Below are 23404 nucleotides of genomic sequence, written 5' to 3' on the forward strand. Positions count from 1 at the left end.
GGCCCTTTGCCCAGGCTGATCCAGCTAATAAGGAAAGGAGTCAAAGACTCCAACCCGAGAGGGTTTTCCACCGAAACACCGGTGCCCTTCCTGGCACATGGCTCCCTCATTCCTGCCCTCAGCTTGGTGGTGGTGACGATGGTGGGGCTCTGATCTGGGGCCAGCCTGTGGGCTCCGAGCCTGACCCTGCCTTTGCCTGTGCCATGAGCCCTAACTGTGTTTCAGTCTTCCTCCCACAGCATGTCTACTCTTGCCAGAGGGGAAAGTCGGGGGGCTTGCACCCCACCCCATCAGGGCAACGTTGGAAAAGCTTTGTGGCATGCGCCGGTGTGGGGAAGGGTGGCTGTGTAGTCAGCCTGGTGTGGGCACAGGGGTTGATGCTGTGGAGGTTGAGGAGAAGAATCTGAGACTCACACAGATCACATACGGGTCTTTGAAGGAAACTGCTGCTCTCAGGGTGGAAATATTGCTTTTTAGAGATCTTAGAATAAAAAAGCGATAGTTCATCACAGAAAGCATCTGTGTCTGCCTTCCATGTTCCTGCAGGGGTAGAGCTTGCCCTTCTCCTAGGCTCCCTCCTCTCCCCCCCACACCCTTTCCCACTGCAGCAAGGGAGACCCCTCCTCTCATTAGGACAGCAGCCAAGCCTGGGTTAAGGGGGGAAATCTTTCAATGGTCATCAGGTCACCGGGGCCAGTGGTGCTGGGGATGGCAGGCTGACACTTTTAGTGGCCTCAAGAGGAGAGAAAGCACAGATGATCTTTGCTTACAGGGGATGTGCCCTGCCCAGCCAAGATGGGCAAGTGCAAAGTAGAGGGAGAGTAGGGGAGGCAGGGACCTAGGAGGGCTTGGAATGCTTCCTCCTGGTGTCTGTGAGGAGTGAGGGACTGGGGGACACAGGGAGGCCGACCCCAAATCTCCCCTCACTCCCCTAGCCCAACGGGGTAAGATACACAATGCTGGCATCTAATCCAAGATCACCAGGCATGAAAAGAAGCCAGAAAATAGGACCATAATGAGGAGAGGAATCAAGCACAGAAGCCAACCCAGAAATGAGTGTTTGTGGCGTTGTGCGAAGAAAGCATCCTTAGATATGACACCAAAGTGTGATCCGCGGCCAGACAAACTAAGAAATTGGGCTTCATGAAAACTTAAAACTTCTGATCTCGGAGAGACATTAAGAGAATGAACGGCTCAGCCACAGACAGGGAGAAAGTATTTCCAAAGTAGTATTTAGGTCTGACAAAGAACTTGTACCCAGAATGTAGAAGGAGCTCTCAAAACTCAGTATAAGAAAAGAGACAAAAAGAGAATTAAAAAAAAAAGAAGGCAAGAAAAGAGACAACCCGATAAAAAATAAGCAAAAAATTTTTACATAGATACTTCAAAGACAATATATGGATTGCAAGTAAGCATATGGCTATCCTAAACAACACTAATCATTATAAAATACAAATTAAAACAAAAATTAGGACAGTGGCTTTCATTTCTCTAGTATAAATACTAGAAGAGGGATTGGGGGTACTGCTGGCCAGTTCCCCCACTGCGAAGTTACTCCCTGCCCCCCAGCCCTTCCACACTGTGCTATTCATAAAGAAGTTACTACGTGCTCTCCCCCTTCGAGGGGTGAGGAACAATGCTGCACCACCTTGTGGAGGGGGAAATAAACACCTTGGACCTCTGCTGCAAGAAGCCCTGTCCATTCCCTCCTGTCTACTCATCTATTCCATCATTTACATCAGCAAGAACCCAGGGATGTTTATGCTATCCTTTGTGTTATAATCCAATTCTACATTACTTATTTTGTTACTCAAATTGTTCCAGCTTTGGCCATTAGGAGTCTCTTTGGTTTGCTCCTATGTCACTTTGTGTACTGCTATCATTTGGTGCTTTTTGAGCATTTTCTTATCTTTTATAATACAAGATACTGCAGAATCATCTCATATGTCAATATTTCCTGCCCCAGTCCTAGAATAAGCCACTTCTTTAAGGAGCCCTGGTTCCTTTTACTGAAGAATGCTCTTAGAGACCATGATCTGGGCGTTGAGTATGCTCATTGCTACAGGAGTATCATTGATTCTAGGCTTTCTCAGCAGATGGGGCTGGGAAACATACGTGTGTATACTTACCTGTGCGCGCACACACACACACACACACACACACACACACTCACTCACACACACAACCATCTGTACCTATATTGGGGTAAATATAAGTTCATCGTTATCTATCCAAATTTTATTCCATACCACATGTTCATGTTAACCTTCCCTAGATTTTCTGGAACTTCTAACTCCAACAGTGACACACCTGGTTCTCACCATCCTCTATCCATTTAGTTAAGTTTTCGTTTCCAGTATATATGCATAGTGATTTCAGACTTGTAAAATCGTACTCCCATGAGAAATAACTTTGCCAACTAGAGTGCAGTGCTTATATATGTACTGTTCTTTTTGCCTTGAGTCGTATAGACTCCACTCACTTCCAAAGTTACTGAGGTCAGGACCTCTTCCCCACTCCCTTCAGTGAGATTGGTTCATACTTTCACAATCGAGTTAGATTCTATTGTCATATTCTGCATTCCATCCTGGGAAAAACATACCTGAGTTGTGATCCAATATTCGGGACCCACTGTTGTCACTATATACAGCCCTGCCTTCAAATGCCCACAGGGGAATAGACACTGGAATGTGACTGCAGAAACATCTCCCATTTGTGCCAACCGAAATAGCTGAAACAGAGGCAGAAGTGCCCCTACCTCTTTTTTTTTTTTAAACATCTTTATTGGAGTATAATTGCTTTACAATGTTGTGGTAGTTTCTGCTATATAACTAAGTGAATCAGCTATACGTATACATATATCCCCATATTCCCTCCCTCTTGCGCCTCCCTCCTCCCTCCCATCCTCCCTATCCCACCCCTGTAGGTGGTCACAAAGCACCGAGCTGATCTCCCTGTGCCATGCGGCTGCTTCCCACTAGCTATCTATTTTACGTTTGGTAGTGTATATATGTCCATGCCTCTCTCTCACTTCGTCCCAACTTACCCTTCCCCCTCCCCGTGTCCTCAGTCCCTACCTCTTCTGGCTTTCAATATCTTGCATGGATGCGTCTAATTGGTGAAACTGGAACAGGGGCAAAGACGTGTGAGAAATCTAATTTTTTTTTTGTCCCCAGCCTCTGTGGAAGAGGATGACTGGCCTGGAAAAAATTGGAATGAATGTGATGTGTCAGTCCCCAATCTCCACCACAGGGAACCAGTGCAGAGTGGAGACTCCCAGGGTGGAGGACAATTGCAACGATCCAGGTAGGAGGTGAAGTTGGCTGGAATAGGGTGGGGACAGTGGGTGTGGAGTGAGGGGGACAGATTCAAGAGTGGAGGTGTGGGCAAAGCCAGAAAGACAGCTTTTTCGACTGGGAGAGGCATTCTTTCTCTCACCTCTCTGTAAAAACCCACAGTTGGCAGGTATTACAGCCCTTTATTCCCAGGTTCCATCACTTTAGGTACACAGCTCTATACCCAAGATAGGACCCTATGGCTACAGCCAGCACCCTACTCCAGGTTAATTGTGCCGTGACCCCAATTCCAAGACATCTCACACGTATCTTTGTGGTTCATGTTTCGAAGGTGAAACATGTCTTCTGCAACTGAGAACGGATCCTGGGGGTCGGCATCTTTCTATGGTTGCCTGTGCTCCCTTCCTCCCCCGGAATCTTCACCTTTATCCACACCTTTCGTGAGTAAACTGTGCGGTCTTGCAAGTCCTCCCAAGTATCCAACCCCATGTAATTGCTGCACCTGCACTCAAGCTTTGGTTGGGGCTGTTGAGTCTCTCATTCAGGAGGTGTTTTTCAGTCTTGTATTCAAGGACGGAGCTGGGGTAAGAGCAGAAGCGGAATCCCTTTCCTCCCAGGAGGATTCTTAGAAATTTATGGATGTGTGTGGGGAAGGGATCCACCGAGGTCTCAGCCACACTCATTGCTGACCTGGCTTAGGGAAGCTGATGACCTCCACTGACACGCAGGAGTAAATTATAAGACAATTTGTTAATGTATGTCATTTGTGCAGACCAGAATATTCCCACCCACATGACCCAGTGCCTCCCTTCCAGAAGGTAGACCCATATGGGCGCCAGAAGAAAGAGAGGTTCCTGGGGGCCTGACTGTCACGCTATCAGGTAAGACAACCTGCATCTATTTAATGGGGTCAGTCCAGGGTACTGCCCTGCTGTAAGGGGGACGGCTTTGCCAAGAGGACCAGAGGAGTAAAGGTCTCCCACCTCGCCCGCGCCATGTCTGTGACTTCCCTTGTTCTAAGCTTCCGTGGCACCAGAACGCCCCACGGTAGCCACTCTCACACACACACACACACACACACACACACACACCCTCTCCTTTCAGATAAGACAAGGTGGTCACAGCCAGGAGTCACCAGGGCTGGTGGTTCAGGCACCAACCACCTACACTGTGCACCTGTCCTGCCGCATATCAGCCGGTGGCCGAGCAATTTACCCCGTCTCCCCCCCGCCCCCCTCCCATCCCCTGTGGCTCAGTGCCTTCGTCAACAAAATAGGTCACACGATTGTCATCAGGACCACAAAGTGCTTAGAAGCTCTCCAGGCACATAGCAGGTGCCACGTCCGTTTTGGCTGAAGTCGTCTGCATCCCGCCGTGTCTTTTGAGGATGACCTGGCACATCTCTGAGACGTGGTGGATTGATTTTGCAGTTTGGTTTTGAGGGCAGCCTTACCTTATTTCAAGTTCTCGTGGGGCTGGTCTGTAGCGACCTCCTTTGCTAGTTTTCAAGTCTGTTATTGAAAATGTTGTATTATGTTTCTATTTTTAAATTTTAATACTTACCTTGAATTATCTGGACATCGTTAATTTCTTCCCCTCCCCGGAGAACCTTTCTATGGATAACCTCCTGAAAGCAGTCACTGGCAGAAACCCTCCCTGGAAGTGGGGACACATGTAGTGAGAACTTGCCCACTGGCCACCATTTCACGGTGACTCCCAGATCCTAAGACAGGGGCTGGTGCTTCTCTTTGTGTCTGTGACGCTTCTAGTGGTGCTGACCTGGTGTCTCCCCTTCTGGTCTAGATGCCCCACATGGAAGACACTAATGTTTCAACATCACGAACACTAGGGATATTTCCACACTTCCTCATCCATCTGTTCATCCACTCGATAAACACGCGTTCCATGATTGCCGTGGGGCAGGATGGCAATGGGTGGGAAGACGGCAATAAACAAAACAGGCCAACCTCTGCTCCGTGGATTTGACATTTTGATTGGAATAGCCAGACACCAAACAGGCTGAAAGATGCTGTGAAGAAAGACAAAGCGGCGTAGGCTGACAAAGCACAGCAGGTGACGTGGTATTTTATCTTAGTCTCCTCTGGTAGAGCGATGTTGAACATGGGTGAAGGAAGTGAGAAGTGGTCCCGGCTTCCAGAGCAAATAGGAGATCAAAGTCTCCGCGGAAGAAGCCAGTCTGGCATGTTGGGAGGGTGGGAGGCTGGAGGTCGGGCATGTCCTTCCGGGAAAATGGAGAGCAGTGCCACCTGAGGGCAGGGGGGCTGCACCTAGATCTGGTTAGGCCCTTTAAAAGACTTTGGGTTTGGAAGTGACAAGATCTCACGTGTGTTTAGAAGAAGGAGGCTGGCTCCTGTGCAGAATTAAGAGGGGAAGAGCAGAGGGAGGGGAGTTAAGAAGGCATCACGTTGTTTCAGCAGGTGCGCTGGGCCGTGAGATGTGGCATTGTGGGTGAAGTCTAGGTGCGCTGCATTTGGCGTAAATAAAGGTGGTACCAGGTTTCCGTCTCCGCAGCTAGTTACAGAGGTCAGAGTTGAGGTGCCATTTATTGAGATGAGAATGGCTGGAGGCAGCAGGGTGGGGGGCTGAAGTCCAAAACTGGTGGATGCTTACACTTGTGATGCGTCTTAGACTTCTGCATGGAGACTGAGCAGAGGTGTCGAGTCTGAGGAACTTCAAGTGAATGGCGTGCACATGGAGTTGGCCTTGAAACTGCTGGTGTTCAAAGCCACTGGACTGCAGGAGGGTTGACACAGAGAGCAGGAGATCTAAGGATAGCCCCAGGGCACTCGATTTCAGAGGTCAGTAGGTTAGGAAGAAAGTGAGACGTGAATAATGATGGTGCAGAGGGCGAGCACGGTGGTTTGGGCGGCACTGGGGCTAACGTGGTCATGGTCATCTTGGCGTCATGTCAAGGGAGCCATGATGGTGGTGCTGTGGGTGATAGGGCTGCTCTAGGCAATGGTCACAGTGCTTCTAGACTCTTCTGTTCCTGGTGTGGGATTGACAGTCGAATTGATTCGTCATCTGGTAGCTGCTTTATTATTTATTCTATTATGTCCCCTAGCATGTGAAGAGCCCCTCAAATTGAGTTACACACCAGTCTTTCTCCCAGCTCTCTAATCATCAATTATTCCACACTTGAATGAGTTTTAAAATACATGCAATAAGACGCAGTGGCTTGCTACCAGACACTGCGAGACAAGAATTACATTTTTGAGTCTGTTAATGTAGACTCTTAGGGTGGAACATTAGCTTTAATCTTGTCTCCAGATGCCAGATACCTTTCCTTCTACCCCACAGCACACTGCTAATTCTCGAAGTTACATCTGTTAAAGCTGAGATGGTATCTATCACAGTTGCTTAGAATGATGAGGAGTTATCCTAATGAAAATAAATATCCTGCCAAGTGTCGTTTGCTCTCTGCCGTTTTTTTTTTTTTTTTTTTGTGGTACGTGGGCCTCTCACTGCTGTGGCCTCTCCCGTTGTGGAGCACAGGCTCCGGACGCGCAGGCTCAGCGGCCATGGCTCACGGGCCCAGCTGCTCCGTGGCATGTGGGATCCTCCCGGACCGGGGCACGAACCAGCGTCCCCTGCATCGGCAGGCGGACTCTCAACCACTGCGCCACCAGGGAAGCCCGGTTTACTCTCTTTGAATGCAGTGCTTGGTTTTTCCCAATTTCACATCCACAGTAGGTACTGGCTGGTTCAGCAGTCCAACATGGCAGGGGAGAAAACAATGTCCACCTTCTGCTTGGCTCTGTTCATCTGGGAGCTCTTTCCAGCAACACCTGTAGTAGCCTCAGTAACTCAAAGTCTGGCGTGGAAGTATACTTCTAAGAAGGATTCCAGAAGCCAAGTTCAGTGCCCAGGGTTTGTTTGCGGTGTTGGGGGAACTGCCTGTCCTGCCTCCACTCCCCCATACTGAGCCCCACCTGCTGACCACAGGGGAACTTGCACTGTCCTGTCCCGTTAGTCCTCCCGGCCTTGGACTCTGCTCTTCTTGCAGCCAGAGGTTTGCTATTTCACTCACCTCACTCCTGGTGAAATTTCTGCAGAGCCTGGTGCCCCCGGGACGGTCATGCCTCATCTGTCCCTGGACCCCACCGTGCGGGGAGCTGTTTGTTGGTGGGACCACTGCCTCTCCACACTGAGCCGTGCAGGGACTGGTTTTGTGTCTTATTTACCTCCCTGCTTCCAGCATAAGGCTTGGTGTGAGGTCCACATTCTTGAACTCATAAATGAATGAGGAATGAATGAAAAAGAAATATTCTGAGTTGAGATGGCACTGCCTATCCTGTCCAGGGAAGCCCTAACCCTGTGAAGGCCTCCGAGTCCATGATTCCTGCTCTGTCATGCTCCTGACCCTGGTCTCCATGTGTATCAAACAGGGAGGACAGCCCGGCCTTCCCCATGCCTTCAGGGTGCGTGGTGATACATGCACGTCACCTGGTTCCTGGTAACCTGCTCCAATCTCAGAAGGACCAGCAGAGGAAGGCAGAGCCTTGACCAGATTTACGTGGGGTTGAGAGTATCAGGATTACATGCAGCCTCAAAGCTCCAGGGAGGATTGCTGGAGCTCTCACAGCAATCCTCGGAGATGTGCTCCTGAGACAACAGAGGGCTCTATTTTAGTGGCAGGAGCCTCAAGGTATCTTTTGAGTTGTTGGAGAACAGAAGTCACAGAGCCTCCTGGACGTGCTCATCTGAAGGCTATTTTCAGCAGGAGGAGAACAGAGCGTTGTTTGTAGCTGCTTTTAAGCCATGCCAGACAGTTTCCTGGACCTCTGACTTCCCTCAAAGACTATCATCTAGATGTATCTTTCCTTTTACTCCCAAGAGCCTTCCTGGGGGGTCAAGGAGGAGTCTGTGTTGTGGGTGAGAGGTGGGTGGGTCGGAGGGCTTCCTGACGGCACAGCCAGTACTGGTCAGAGGAATTGCAGGAGGGCTCCACCTTGCTGGCCAGCTTGGCGTACTCATTTGACTGGTGGAGACTCGGCTGCCCCGAATAAGGAAGAGCCAGGTAATGGAAGGATCTCTCCCTTCCTCAGGAGTCTGGATATCTGCTCCTGCACAATGTGCTGCGTGGCCATGGACTAGCCCCTTCGCCCCTGCCTGTTCAGAGTCCCTTGAGGGCTTAGTATAGAAGGCAAGGACTCTCCTCTTTGGCACTGATCTCTGCAGACACAGGAAAGAGCCCCTGCCTCACAGCATCGCTTCTCCTTGAATCTGTGGTTGAATGATGTCAATGGGGGGAGTGGTTCTCACTGGGTCTTCGGTAGCTGAGACGCAGAAGCCAAGATGGAAACTGGAACATGTCCTCGGATGGGGCGATGACAAAAAAATCTGCTTTCTTTTTATCAAAGGTAACATATCCGTTGGTGTGTGGACTTTTTATTTCTGAGGATGAATATCTCTCAGTTTATTTCAATGAGTGCACACTGAGCACAGGCTGTGGGTCAGGCACAGGGACACAGGATGAGCAGGATGTAGCCTGTCCTGGAAAAGAGCTCTGGGCTCAGGTTTGGTCTGAGGGCTCCAAAGGGCCACCCCCTCCTGTAGCCCCAAAGCCAGGCCTCTGGCTGCAGTTGGGTGGGTATGTGACCTTACCCTGGTCAGTCAGATGCTTGAAAATGGAGGCAAAGCTGGGAAAGAAGCATCCTTGGCAGGCGTGGATGGAACGGAAGGATGTGACTGCAGCCACTGTCAGGGAGGTAGGTGGTGGTGCCGGGGGCTCAGTGCCATTCGTACTGTCCACAGATCAGCGTGTACAGGGGGCTTCCTGAGGGCTGTTCCGCCCATGGTCCATGCTTCCGCTCTCCCTTTGCTCCTGTTCATATTCCAATCTGCCAAATAGCTTTTCGATGAATTCCTTTTACTATTGAATCAGTCGGAGTCCGTTTCTGCTGTTCATAATTAGAACCTCAACTCGCTTAGAACTGTAACTCATACAACTTCGCCTCAATTAAGCTCTCTTAAAGCTTTGATGAGAGCCACAGTTGTTCTGGGAGAAACTGGAAAAGTCTGCACACAGTTCAGATGCAGGAACTGAGCAGGGGGCTGTGTCCCTCGTTGAGGGAGCATTCAGCTGGTCTCCATGGGTGGCAGTTAGACCCAGAAGAGTGGTCATCTTATAGGATGTTAGATGTGAAGCAGGAAGAGGAAGGCTTGGGGAATCCTGAAGGGTGGGCTCCTGAGCAGATGTGGGACACGTGTCTGGAGAACTCTCAGAAGTCGTTGGGAACAATTTTGAAGAGAGCAAATATCTCCCAGTTAGGCCAGGGAAAGCTCATGCCATCATAATTTGATGATTAAAACGAGGCTTCATTTTATGGATATAGTACAGGCTCATGGGACCTTGCTCATATGGGTCAGACATTAAAATACAAAAGTTTATGCTTTTGGATAACAAAGGAGTTTTCTTATTGTTTATACTTATGATATTTTCCCAGACTTCTGTTTTCATTGGGGACATTTTTTGTAATATTTCCTAATCTGAATCCTTGTCTGGGGCAAGACTTCTGGAAGGTCTGAATGAACAGCTTGGCAAATCCTGTCTCCCACAAGACATACACAATACTGGACAAAATTGTCAAAAATAATCTCTTAAGGTTTCTGTCAAATTGGCCAAAGTCATACAGCAAGTTGAGAAGCATTAATTCAAGAAAGTCTACTGAAAAAAAAAAAAAAAAAAAAAAAAAAAGAAAGTCTACCGAAACTCGGTTTAAAAAATAGTGGGAGGGCTTCCCTGGTGGCGCAGTGGTTGAGAGTCCGCCTGCCGATGCAGGGGACATGGGTTCGTGTCCCGGTCCGGGAAGATCCCACATGCCGCAGAGCGGCTGGGCCCGTGAGCCATGGCCGCTGAGCCTGCGCGTCCGGAGCCTGTGCTCCGCAATGGGAGAGGCCACAACAGTGAGAGGCCCGCGTACCGCAAAAAAAAAAAAAAATCTCTGATTTAAAACTGATTTAAAAGACAATTTAAAAAACCGATTTAAAAGACAATTACAGGGCTTCCCTGGTGGCGCAGCGGTTGAGAGTCCGCCTGCCAATGCAGGGGACACGGGTTCGAGCCCTGGTCTGGGAAGATCCCACATGCCACGGGGCAACTAGGCCCGTGAGCCACAACTGCTGAGCCTGCGCGTCTGGAGCCTGTGCCCCGCAACAAGAGAGGCCACGACAGTGAAAGGCCCGCGCACTGCGATGAAGAGAGGCCCCCGCTTGCCACAACTAGAGAAAGCCCTCGCACAGAAACGAAGACCCAACACAGCCAAAAATAAAAAAAAAAAAAAAAAAAAAAAAAGACAATTACACAAGACAATAATTATAAAGTTGTTCTGTTGGCCTTATATGAATATGTAAATTTATGACAATAATAGCACAAAAGAGAAGACAAGGAATGGAAATAAACTGGAACAAGGAAATGAAACCAAAGCGTCATATGGACCCACAGGAAGAAATTAAGAGTTGTGGAAAGTTGATCTAAGAGATTCTAAAATGCAATTTCTCCTTCTTCCTTAAAAAATATAAGATTATTATAGTAACAATAATAATAATTATAATAACACTGTACTGTTAAGTTTATATCATATATAGACATGCTATAGATGACAATAATAGCATAAAATGGGGGAAGGGAATAAAGCAATGATGGAGAAAAGTTTCTATATTTTACTGGAATTAAGGTGCTATTAATATGAACTAAATTGTCGTAAATCAGGATACATGTTGAAATCCATGCAGCAATCATTAAGAAAAGAACTCAAACATTGTAGTAAAAAATTCACTAAAAGAATTAAAAGGCACTGTAGGAAAACATATTTAATACAAAAGAAAGTAATAAAGGAGAAAGAATACAAAAGACATGAGATATATACAAAACAAATAGCAAATGGAATATGTAGATCCAATCATACCAATAATACCATTAAATGTGGATAGACACACCATGCAAAAGACAGAAATTGTCATAGTAGACAAGTTAATAAGAACCGATTATACGCTGTCTATAAGAGACATGTACAGACATTCAAGGACACAAACAGGTTAAAAATAAAAGTATGGAGAAAAGATATATCATGCAAACAACAACGAGACAGTTGGAGTGGCTGTAGAATTATCAGGCAAAATAGGTCTTGAGACAAAGGGTCATTTTATAATCACATAAGGGAAAATTCATCAGGAAGGCAGAATAGTTATAAATATATATGCACTTAACAACAAACCCCCAAAATATAATAAGTAAAACCCCACAGAATTCAAGGGAAAACAATACACAATTCAGCAATAATATTTGGAGACTTCAGTACCCCTCTCTCTGTAATGGATAGAGCAACTAAACAGCAAATCAAGGATGTAGAAGATTCGTACAACACTATTGACAAACTTGACCCAACTGACCTCTATAGAACACTTCCCCTAACCACAGGAGAACACACTTTCCTCTCAAGCACACATGGACTCTTCTTGAGGAAAGGCCATGTCTAGGCCATAAAACAATTGGGAAGCAGTTGCAGGACCAGCTGCTGCTTCATGCCAGTGAGGTAAATCAACAGACCACCGCCAACAAAGTGAGTGTGGAGGTCCCAAAACGTACAAAGATTTTGCAATTTTCCTTCTATACTACTCCTTGGGGTTTCTGAGCTCAGGGAAGACCTAGACCTTCCTTTAAAGGACCTCCAACTACTTAAATCAGATCCACCCATAATAATCTTCCTTTTGATTAAATGTCAATTGACTAATTGACTCTAATTACTTCCACAAGATCTCTTCACAGCAGCAATTACAATGTATTTGATTGAATAACGGAGAAAAGGTGCATGTATGCTACAAAATGGCATTTTCCTCCCTACGTCCTCCAATCACAAGGGACTATCCCTTGCAGTATGCTGTAGCCAGAAAGGTACTGGAAAGGGCATTCTAGGGAATGTAGTATAGGATGTAAGGCATTCAATTAATAACTAAAAATCTACCCACAAAGAAAAGCCTAGACCCAGATGGCTTCATTGTCGAATTCTACCAAACATTTAGACCATAAATACTGCTAATTTTTACAAACTCCTCCAGGAAATAGGAGAGGAGGGAATACTTCCCAACTCATTCTATGAGGCCAGTTATTGCTCTGATACCAAAGCCAGACAGATACATCACAAGAAAAGAAAACTCAGACCAACATCCCTTGGGAATATAGTTACAAAAATCCTCAAAAAATATTGGCAAACCAAATCAAGAAATGTATGAAAAGGATTATACACATGATCAAATGGAATTCATTCCAGGAATTCAAGGTTGATTTAACAGCTGAAAATCAATTAGTACAGAATACTAACAAGACAAAAACCATGATATAGACAGAAAAAGCATTTGACAAAATCCAACACCCATTTATGATACAAACTTTGGACTACCTAGGAATAGGAAAAAAAAAACTTCTTCAGCTAGATACAGGGCATTTATAAAAAACAAATAGCTAGTATCATCTTTAAATGTGAAAGACTATATATTTTCTTCCTAAGGTCAGAAAAAGGCAAGGACATCCATCTACTTTTATTCAACATTGGAAGTTCTAGCTTGTGCATTAAGGCAAAAAAAGGAATAAAAGGCATTAAAATTGCAAAGGAAGAAGTAAAACCGTCTTCATTCACAGATGATATGATCTCAGATATGATCTCAGATCTCAGATGATATGATCTCAGATCTCAGATGATATGATCTCAGATCTCAGAAATCCTAAGTAATCCATACACACACACAAACCGACATGAACTAAAAAACAACTTCAGCAAGATTGCAGGATATAAATCAATATACAACATTCAATTGTATTTCTGCATACTAGCAATAAACAATCTTAAGTGAAATTAAGAAAACAATTCCATTTATAATAAATACTTAGGAATAAAATTTAAAAAGAAAGTATAAAACATACACCAAAAATTATAAACACTGTTGAGAGAAATTAAGATCAAAATACATGGGGAGATGCTTAAGTTTATGAATTAGAATTGTTAAGCTATTGTTAAGATATTATAAGCAATATTGTTAAGATGACAGTTCTTCCCAAACTGACCTATAGTTTCCACACAAATCCTATGACATCCTAGCAGTTTTTCTTGCAGAAGCGAACAAGCAAATGCTCAGAATAGCCAGTCCTGAAAAAGAGAAACAAAATTGGAGGACCTATATATAGGTTTATATAGGAATATAAAAAGAACTCTTACAACTTAGTAAAAATAAAATAAATAGCGCAGCAAACGGGCAAAAATTTGAATAGCTGCTGAAAAGATGCTCAACATCATTAAGGAAATGAAAATATCAACCACGAGATCCAATTACATAGCCACTAGTACGGCTAAAAAAAAAACAACAGATAATAACAAGTGTTATAATAACAAGTGACAAGGATGTGGAGAAAGTGAATGCCTCATACTTTTTTTTTTTATGCAACAAATTTTATTTAGCATAGTCAGTCCCAACATTCAGCACAAAAAGAGTTTACAGAGGATAGAAAGTGCATTAATAAAAGCCAGTCTTTACCAAAAGAAAACAGAAAATATATTATTGATTCAAAATATTTTACACTTGAATGATAAACTGCAATAACTTATTCTGGGCACCTACTGAGGTAAGAGAAAGGAAGAGAAGACGAGGATGCTTTAGAAGAGCTCAATCTCCAGCTGGTATCACAGGAGGCAGTAGAGGTCACTAAGACTGGCAGTGTTTCTTGCTTCCTGCATTAATGCCCTCAGCTGGAACTGTTTGCAGGACAGAAGACATACATGCTTCAGGAAGACGTCCAGGTCTATTACTCCCCACCTCAAGGCTTCTCCCAGGTGAAAGATAGTGTCTTCAATAGCATTTTCCTCTGCATACAGATTTAGGATCTGTTTGTATAATGGGGCTGTGGGAATGATAACTTCATCAATATCATTGTTTTCAGATCGATTTTCCATTTTCTCCAGAGTAGAACTGAGTTCTACAACTTTCTTTCTCAAAAGTTCTATGTTTTTATCAACCTCAGCTACTTCTTGATCTAAACAGGTAACCATCTCTTCCAGTTTCTGGGGACCTTTTTTCAGGTCTTCTTCTGTTCGTTTCAAGGCATTGAGCTCTGCCTGGGCACGATCCATTTCCTCCTTCATCCGCCATCTCAGTTTGTCACGGACTGCTGAGATGAGAGAGGCTCGGGCAGTGTGTCCTCGCTGATTGTGCCATCCCTCCTGGGACCAACAATGGTCACAGGAGGCTGGGAAGGGTACTGGGAACCTGTGGTGGCAGGATACTGACCGCCAGGTGGGTAAGGACGGCCTGGGTCACCACTGGGATTGGAAGGGTATCCGGATGGGTATGCAGAAATTCCACCTGGCGTGCCTGGCTCGTAGGAAGTATTTGGTGGCCCTGTTGCCTGGTATGGTGGATAGGATACTGAGATAGTAGGATGAAAAAAGACTGGAGGTTCTTCTCCAAACACTACAATCGTGACTTGAATAAGCCCCGAGTGTGACTGTGAGTGTTTCCATTCGTGTAGATAAGGAAGATATATCTTCCCGTTAGCGTCCACATGCTTTCCTGTTTTAATAGTCATTGAACTAGTAGGCTTCAGAAAACAGATAGGGGGATTATACGGGCATGTGTCCAGCAGCCAGTGGCGTATTGGATTATTTATATGTGTACCTCTATAGGGCACAGGAATTGTTCCCGTCAGCTTCATTAGCTCCCTGGAACTGCCATCATTAAAAACATACGAATCGGGCTTCCTTGGTGGTGCAGTGGTTGAGAGTCCGCCTGCCGATGCAGGGGACACGGGTTCGTGCCCCGGTCCGGGAGGATCCCACATGCCGCGGAGCGGCTGGGCCCGTGAGCCATGGCCGCTGAGCCTGCGCGTCCGGAGCCTGTGCTCCGCAACGGGAGCGGCCGCAACAGTGAGAGGCCCGCCTACCGCAAAAAAAAAAAAAAAAAAGAATCTTTGTGTCACCGATGTACTGCACAGTGAGCCTTCTTAAATGGCTGTTTGCCTGCAAAGGCTGTCTTCATGTCTCCTAGTTCCCACAGCACGACATCTCAGGAAGATCTCATGGCCTGAAGAATCTCTGTAAGTGATTAGGACTCACTCTCTGATGTGAAAATCCCATGGAGTCCACACCGAAACGTCAACCTGATATCCAGTCCGGAGTCCCCTCCCTCCACCCTGCCCTGAGATGTCCCCCGGCACCTGCTCTGGGGAAGGGGGCATGGTTTCCTCTGGCTGGCTTCCTGCAGGGCTCTAGGGTGCCTTTTCTTCCTGGCGTGTTGGGAGCATGGAAAAAGGAGGCAGACAACTCTCCGTGACTGGTGGACTTGTCCAAGCCCCTTGAGGAGGCTTCAACTCGACTACTCACCGGGACCGCGTGCCAATGAGGGAGCGGAGACGGGAGAAGTTTGCATGTTGCTATGAGCACCAGGGTCAGACTGAGGCCCCTGGGGGCTTCCCCAAAGTGGCTATAGATGAGTCGGTCAGGGCATTCACTTTTTATTGGGGTTATTTCCTCAGACCGATATTATCTCAGGGGGAACAAATGCTTTTTGGCTAACTAGTCTGGAGCCCTGAACGTCTAACTGTGCCTAAGGCTCCTGGCACCATCATCTGCTGTGGGATGCTTGCAGCCCACGTGGATGCGCATGGAGCCCGGGGGCCAGCCGGAGTCACCAGGGCTGGCAGGAGAGACGGGTGCTCTGGGGTCCTGTGGAAAGCCCACCCTCTCACCTCTCACAGTCAGATGGAGGTGAAGGTAGGTGTGTTTGTCTCCTTGTGGGTGTGACGGGAGGACAGAACCCGTCGGGGACACCAGCTGTCCTGACTGGTGGGAAGGGTGCTGGGATGCATGTGGGATCCGCGTGGGGAGGGGCTCCTGCTGGGTCCAGCACCATCTGGACAGGGGTCCTGGGATGCCCTCGGGGGCAGTCAGGGTCCACATTTAGCTGAGCGGAGTGGGGTGGGTGTGCCTGGGCCCCTGAAGCTGTCTGGGGTGTGAGGTTACTGGGGCTGCCCTCGGGTCAGCACAGACACCTCGAGGCTGTGTTCCTCGTCCTCTGTCTGAGGCCCGTGCCCCCCGGGGAGGGGGTGGAGTTCACAGGCTAAAGAGGGAAAAGGAGGGTACCAGTTTTTTGTTCTTTGGGACCGAGGGAGGGGGCTGGCTGGAAGTCTCCGTCCTGACACTGGAAAGACCGCCAGGCCTGGCCTGGTTTGGGCAAATGAGGGACCTCAGAGCCCTTCTGGCCTCGCCACCTCCCACCTGCGTCTGGGGCCTCTTGCTCCTCAGCTCTCTGCTATGGCTGGTCCCGCCGCCTCCTGTTCACTGAAGGACTCCTGGAACACAGCCTCACTGCCCCAGCCACACCTAAGGCCAGGCTGCCCTGGGGGCGGCGGGGGAGGGGGAACGGGACACGGGCCAGGCAGCATTATCCCCATTTCACAGATGGTGAAATGCCCAGGTGGAGCTGGGCTCTAGGCTTCCTCTCCCACCTTGGGGCCCCGGGGGCGAGGACAGAAGCAGGTGGAGTCGCACAAGCTCACTGGGGCCTCTGTGGACGAGTGGGGGGAGCCGGCAGGCCACGTCTGGCTGTGGTGATGTTTGTAACTAGCAGCTCTGTTATTGCCATCACTGTTGTTGTTGTTTTGAAAGATGGTCTGAGGGATCCCTCGTGACCAGGCCTGCAGCCCGCAGACCCTCTGGGGTAGGGCTGAGAGGGGCTGAAATGCAAAGCCGTGAGAGCCTCTGGTCCGTCCTCCACGAAGCCCCATCACCCGCACAGAGCAGGGCTGCTGAGAAGCCTCCCCCGTGGATGAGATCTGAAGTGAATATGTTTTACTTTGAAAAAGCACAGACTATTTCCAGACCGGACATTCTGGCCTATTTGAAAAGTGTTTCAATTACTTTCTGGCTGTGAGAACACCCTGAGCAGTCTCTTGGGTTCTCCTGGATCCCAGAAACTGGCTTCCATCTTCATTATAAAACCCAAGCAACAGGGAAGGCCCTGCACTTCCGCTACATAGGTGGAGAATGTCCCTTTAATCCATTTTTGTAGCAGCAAACATAGCTCTCCGGGTCCCCGTGACTGGTGGCGTGGCCCTGGGCAGGCCTCAGGCACGCCGCTCACCTGGGCCTCCTCTCAGTCAAGCAGCATCTGGGTCAGAGGGGCTGGCTCTGTGCCCGATGCTGCCCCCACTTGGGTTTACCAGAGACAATATTTAACTGAGGATGTCCAAGGTATGCACACATCATGGTAACGCAGGGATGCCCAAAACTGCTGTGTTGGGGGGAAGCCCAGAGATGTGGAGGATTCTTGTTTCACGTGTGGGTGGGAGAAACGAGAGGAGCCTTGGAGCTGGACCGTGGACGAGCCAATATGAAGGGAGGGGGCGCTGGGTGAAGAGGCAGGACCAGAAGCCATGGCCCCGCAGGTCCTCGGGCGAAGGCCATGAACTGGGTCTAGCCAGCTGGTCCTCATGGGAGGGCATGTGGTGTCTGGTGACCCTCCGTTCTCTTCTGCTCCCCAGCCACACCGGGCAAGATCTGCCCAGCAAATCAGCCAGGCGTGATGCTAGAGGCACCGGCTGCTTCAGACAGCAGGTGAGCTGCCCACCTGGCCTGGGTGCGGTTGAGACGCTAGCTCTGCCCTGCCCACTCCCGCGGCCTTCTCCTCATTCCACTTTCCCTCTGGCCAACGAGCCGCCTTGTCCGCTGTATGTCAGGAAGTGGTGACCTCGTGCAAGCCTGTGGTTCCCTGTGTTGGTGCTTCACCCGCCCGCCCTGTGGGAGGCTTGCTTGGCTGGGGCTACGGGCTGGGTCGGTGTTGAGGGAGGGACCGCCCCCACTCTGTCCAAACCAGCTAGGCAAGCGAGCACTGCGGACCCTCCCTGCTCTGGACGAGCTCAGAGACCTACCCAGCCGGCTTCATCCCGCAGCCGCCAGGGCCCAGCTCCCATACCCAAAGAAGGAGGACATGGCTCCAGGCACAGACATCGCCAGTGTTCCTTAAGTGGGCTCAGTTGATCTTTTTTCACAAAACACTGGAAAATGTAAATAAGGTCACCTGATTTTAAACTGAGGCCATATGGCATTTAAGGGCCCCCATCTCTCTCTCTCTCTCTCTCTCTCTCATGCACACACACACACAGACATACACACACACGATGGCCATTTCCAACTACTGTTACTAAAATGATGATTCATGGCTTGAGAAATATGAACATTTGAATCATAAGCAATTTATGGTTTAAACACAGTCATTGTGGTACGTTTGGTACTCAGCCTCATCGGGGAAAACAAACGTAGCTGCACATTTCATTAGGGACAGCGTGTCTGGAAAAACAGAAGGTTGTCTGTGTCAGAAAATGCTTGTGGAGAAGGCCCTCTCTAACCGCCTCCTGTCTCATCCCTCACTTCACCCACGAGGAGCGCGGTAGCCGCAGCAGGACCCGGCTGACTCGAATGCCTGTGACAACGGCAGAGCGGTTAGTGCAACGAGTGCACTAGTGACCGGTGTTAACACCCTCTCCCCACGTCGGAACAGAGGTGGGAATAAGGCTCAGGAAAGCTCCCCTAAGCCCTGCCCACGTGGCGGAGAGACCAGCCTACTCGGCAGGGGTGGGTGGGTGAGCCTTGCTCCCAAACCACGAGTGCCCAGAAGAGCTGGAATTGGCCGTCTGGAGAGTTAGGCCACTGCCTCTCCTTTCTGTCCACAGGACAGAACCTCCCACCTAAAAACAGGCCCAGTCAGGGGTGGTGGGGTGAGGGCTCTGCATGGGTGCATTTGCACTGAATCAGGGAAATAGCAGCTGCGTCTTGTGTGTCAGCCACATCTGCACCACCAACATCTGGTTCACTGAGAGGGGCTCCTCCTCAAAGGACCCTGACCACGATGGGAAGAGTCAAAGACAAGGCCAGTGGATGGACCGCACACCGCGTTATTGACTGGCCTTCAGGGGAGAAGCACGTTTCTGGAGATGGCTGAGAATCTTTACGTGTTTATTCTTTTTTAAAAAAATTATTTATTTATTTATTTTTGGCTGCATTGGGTCTTCGTTGCTGCGCGTGGGCTTTCTCTAGTTGCGGCGAGCGGGGGCTACTCTTCGTTGCAGTGCACGGGCGTCTCATTGCGGTGGCTTCTCTTTGTCGCGGAGCACGAGCTCTAGGCGCCAGGGCTTCAGTAGTTGCGGCACACGGGCTTAGTTGCTTCGCGGCATGTGGCATCTTCCCAGACCGGAGATCGAACCTGTGTCCTCTGCATTGGCAGGCGGATTCTCAACCACGGCACCACCAGGGAAGCCACACACGCTTTTTCTTTTTAAAATAACTTTCCTCTTTTTCGTAATCATTTAAAGTTATCTCAAAGGAGAAGCTCCTGGAAACTGTATTCAATATCTTATAATAACCTATAATGGAAAAGAATCTGAAAAAGGATATCTATATGTAGAACTGAATCCCTTTTCCTGTACACCTGAAACTAACACAACATTGTAAGTCAACTATACTTCTATAAAAAAGAAGCTCCCTCATTAATTTTCATACTAAAAAGTTTCTTCGCAATCTCATTATTTATTTTCTCAGATAGATTTTAGAATCTATTGTTTAGTTCAAACAAAGGCCATTGGGATGAAATTGCATTAAATCTCTATACTGGTTTAGACAGAATGGTTATTTTGGGGGTAGATTTCCTCACCCAGACATATAACCCTATGACACAGGCTGCAGTGTTAAAACAGGGTATTTGGGGGGAACTTTGAGACTTTAATCAAGATTTGAAAGTGAGAGGCATGTTTCATCATAGAAAGCAACACTTCTCTATTTTATTTTTAATCAAAATGGAATTTAAATTTCTTCATTCATGATGAGTTTTCAGCCTGTTCTTGTCATTTATTTAAAGCTTTTTTTTAAAAAAAGCGTGTTTTTTTTTTTTTTTTTTTTTTTTGCGGTACGCGGGCCTCCCACTGCTGTGGCCTCTCCCGTTGCAGAGCATAGGCTCCGGACGCGCAGGCTCAGCGGCCATGGCTCACGGGCCCAGCCGCTCTGCGGCATGTGGGATCTTCCCAGACTGGGGCACGAACACGTGTCCTCTGCATCGGCAGGTGGGCTCTCAACAACTGCGCCACCAGGGAAGCCCCCCAAAAAGCATTTTTGAATCTTCCATTTCTTAGAGGAAGGTGTCAGCTCCATTTTAGTTGCTTTTATGTTCTGTGGCGACTGGAAGACAGACAGTGAGATAGGATAGGGAGGGCGGCTATCAGGCTCTGCTTTTGGGTTAAAACCCCCAAATGCACCAGGGTGGGATCTGGGGGTGGAGACGTAGCTGCATCCCTGGGAGGCGCACGGGATGTCATGGCGAGTCTGGGGGGTCAGTGCTCAGCACCTGGACAGCACGTGTGGCAGGACCAACGGGGAGGCTAGGACGTGTTGAAGAAATGCAGACGTGGGCACCACGTGTGTCTTCAAGGGGCAGCCGCGGTGAGGGCCATGTGATGGGACTTCTGCAGACTGAAAAGGCAGAGCAGCATTGCCAGTTTCCATCTAAAGAGTAAAAGTCCTCCCATTGGAGGCGGAAGGTGGAGTGGGCACCCCTCCCACTGGGAACACAGGTGAAGAGGCCGTACTCTGCTCTCTGACCTGGTGGGGATGCTGGGACTCTGGGCTCTGTGGCCATGGGTCCTCTCGGCTCTGCACGGCTCGGCTGGTGGCTGCACCAGGACACCTGGCAGAAGTGGACAAATGCTGGTTACCCTCCCATCGCCTGCATCTGCTTCCTGCATCTGCTTCCCAGCCCCGCGAAGCCTCTGCCCGCCCCTCTCTCCACTCCCTCCCCTCCAGCACCTTCTCTTCCATGGCTCTGGGGACACCCTGCTCCACTCTGCAGCTTGGGGCTCAGAATAGCTGCCGCTCCAGATGGCAGGTGCGTCTGGCTCGGCGTCCCTCCATCCTCTCCTCCAAACCTTCCTTCCTTCCCAGATCACCGAGTTGCAGCCTCGTGCAGGCAGCCAGCAGGCTGGGAGCTGTGCCACTTTGCTGGTCCTCCCTTCCCACCCGGGTCTCCGTCCTCAGCAAACCCAGCGCGTCTTAGCATCTCTGTCTCCCAGCCCTTCGTGCCGCAGCCAGAGGGGTTTCCTGGAACTCAGCGTTGACCGTGTCCCTGTCAGTTCTCATTACTTTGTTTACTCTCTGCTCCTGATCGGGCTCTCTATCATTGTTTTTGCTCAGTGTGGGATGAGAGGAGATGAGGGTGGCCGTCTCCTGTTTAAAAACGATAAAAGATAAGACAAGAACAGGGTGGGAAGTCTTCCGGCAAACGTGCACGGGCGCGTGCCGGGCTACGTGCATTTCCACGATTCTTTCACTTCATCAAAATAGGCACTGTTATCCCTGTCGCTTTTCAGAGGTCCAAAGCTCAGAGAATCTGAACACTGGCCTGGGACTAACTCAACGCTAGTGTTTGCATCTTTCTGATCTGAGTACAGGCCTGTTTCTGGAACAACAGAAACCGTACAGGGAAGAGACAGAAATAAGTTGAAAATAAAATGAGCAGGCGAAGCCATTTTGCTCTTAGCTAAGAAGTTCTAGAAGGATGATGACCACACATTACTCAGCACGCGCCCGCCGGGGCGAGGCGCTGCCTCACACGAGACAAGGAACGGCATGGTCCATATAAAGCAACCCCGTAAAAAGACCAGCACATACCAGCAAGGTCAGCTGAGCACACAGACGGATTCTTGTGAGGTTCCAGCATCAGAGGCTGTGCATTCAGCTTGGCACACAAAATATTCAGGACTCACTAAACGCAAAGACATTTCTCAGTTTGCTTTTGATTTAGTATCCCTGGGGTGGAATCCTGTCTTGTTGATTCTTGCCTCCTTTGGTGTGATCTTCATTGGGTAAAATTGTCAAGAGGGTTAGAAAACAGGAAAAGGCCAGATAGATGCTTGTGACTGAGGGCAGACCTCTCACAGAATTGTGGGACTCCGCGGGACCTGGGGCACGTGGCTGAGGAAGGGACAGCTCAGAAGGCCAGGTAGGGGCTGGTGATTGCCCAGGGCCGAGTCGGGACCACCACCCAGGATCGTGCTGTCCGAGAGCGGTTATCTTCCGCACTCAGCTACCTCCTGCACTTTCCTTAACAGTGTTGCTTAAATACAAGAAGGTCAGACTGCAGCTTACACGTTTGTCAGGCCTCACAGCACCTATCTGGGCGGGTAGATGTCCTCAGAGAATGCCTGCCAGTGTGATTTGGCCTAATTTTTGAAAATGTAAGTAGTGGAAGAAGCAGAATGTTGACGTTTCAGATCATTGTGATCATGGATGTGCAGAGATGGAAACGAGATATTGCCTAGTTAAACTCCCCTGTCTTATTTCTTAATTCTTTTCCAGACCGTTCTTTGGAGAATCGTGATTCTGAAGAGTGATCTGTTGTTCGTCCGTGAAACGGGCATAAATGTGTTTATTTCAAAAGTCGGGACCCGATGAGACAGCATGTAGGATCATTCTGAAAGTGACCATGGACAGTACAAATATTTGCTGACTTGTAATCAGTATGCTAGATATACTGAAATGAGACAGAGGGAGAGAGTCCCAGAATTATCTGTCCTTCCTTAAGCTCCTACTTACTGCTTCCACTCAGTCACTCCACTTTATCTGTCACACCAGCCACGCAGCACTTAGCTGGGGACCCAACCTCTCTAAGCACAGCTGCAGGTTCGGGGGCCTCAGCAATTTGCTACAGTGATCCCAGAATGATGGGCGTCTGACCCCGTCAAGTCCTTGCTGGAATACTACCTTCTGCACGTCACTGAGTGGCCCCTGAAATTGCACCCGTACCCAGTAGCCCCACCCTACGCCTCCCGTCCTCACCCCTTGTTCTTTTCTCCTTAGTGCTTATGAAGCACCCTCAGGGCACTCTGTGAGTCACCTATGCGTTAAGTTTGGTACCTGCTGTCTGTTTACCCTGCTTGTGGGTTAGCTCCATGGGCCAGAGGTGACACATGGTAGGAGCTCAGTAAATACCTGTTGATAACCGTGTGAAGTCCTGCCAGGGAGGAAGGAGTGAAGCCGTGGCACCAGGAGAACCAA

The 23404-nt window shown here is 48.7% G+C and overlaps 2 protein-coding genes across 10 annotated transcripts in view; one reads left to right on the forward strand and one right to left on the reverse strand.

Moving 5' to 3' along the window:
- RAMP3 (receptor activity modifying protein 3) overlaps positions 1-23404 on the forward strand; it is a 469110-nt gene that overhangs the window by 147117 nt on the left and 298589 nt on the right. The window lies entirely within an intron of this gene.
- The window catches only part of LOC132524942 (tumor susceptibility gene 101 protein-like), a 104007-nt gene continuing 94351 nt past the window's right edge, over positions 13749-23404 (reverse strand). Inside the window, 3 exon segments of the mRNA XM_060157541.1 lie at positions 13749-14497; positions 14500-15067; positions 18734-18785. Coding sequence (XP_060013524.1) covers positions 13994-14497; positions 14500-15067; positions 18734-18785 — 1124 coding nt within the window. The 3' untranslated portion in view covers positions 13749-13993.

This window comes from Lagenorhynchus albirostris, chromosome 8 (assembly GCF_949774975.1).
Source record: "Lagenorhynchus albirostris chromosome 8, mLagAlb1.1, whole genome shotgun sequence".
NCBI lineage: Eukaryota > Metazoa > Chordata > Mammalia > Artiodactyla > Delphinidae > Lagenorhynchus > Lagenorhynchus albirostris.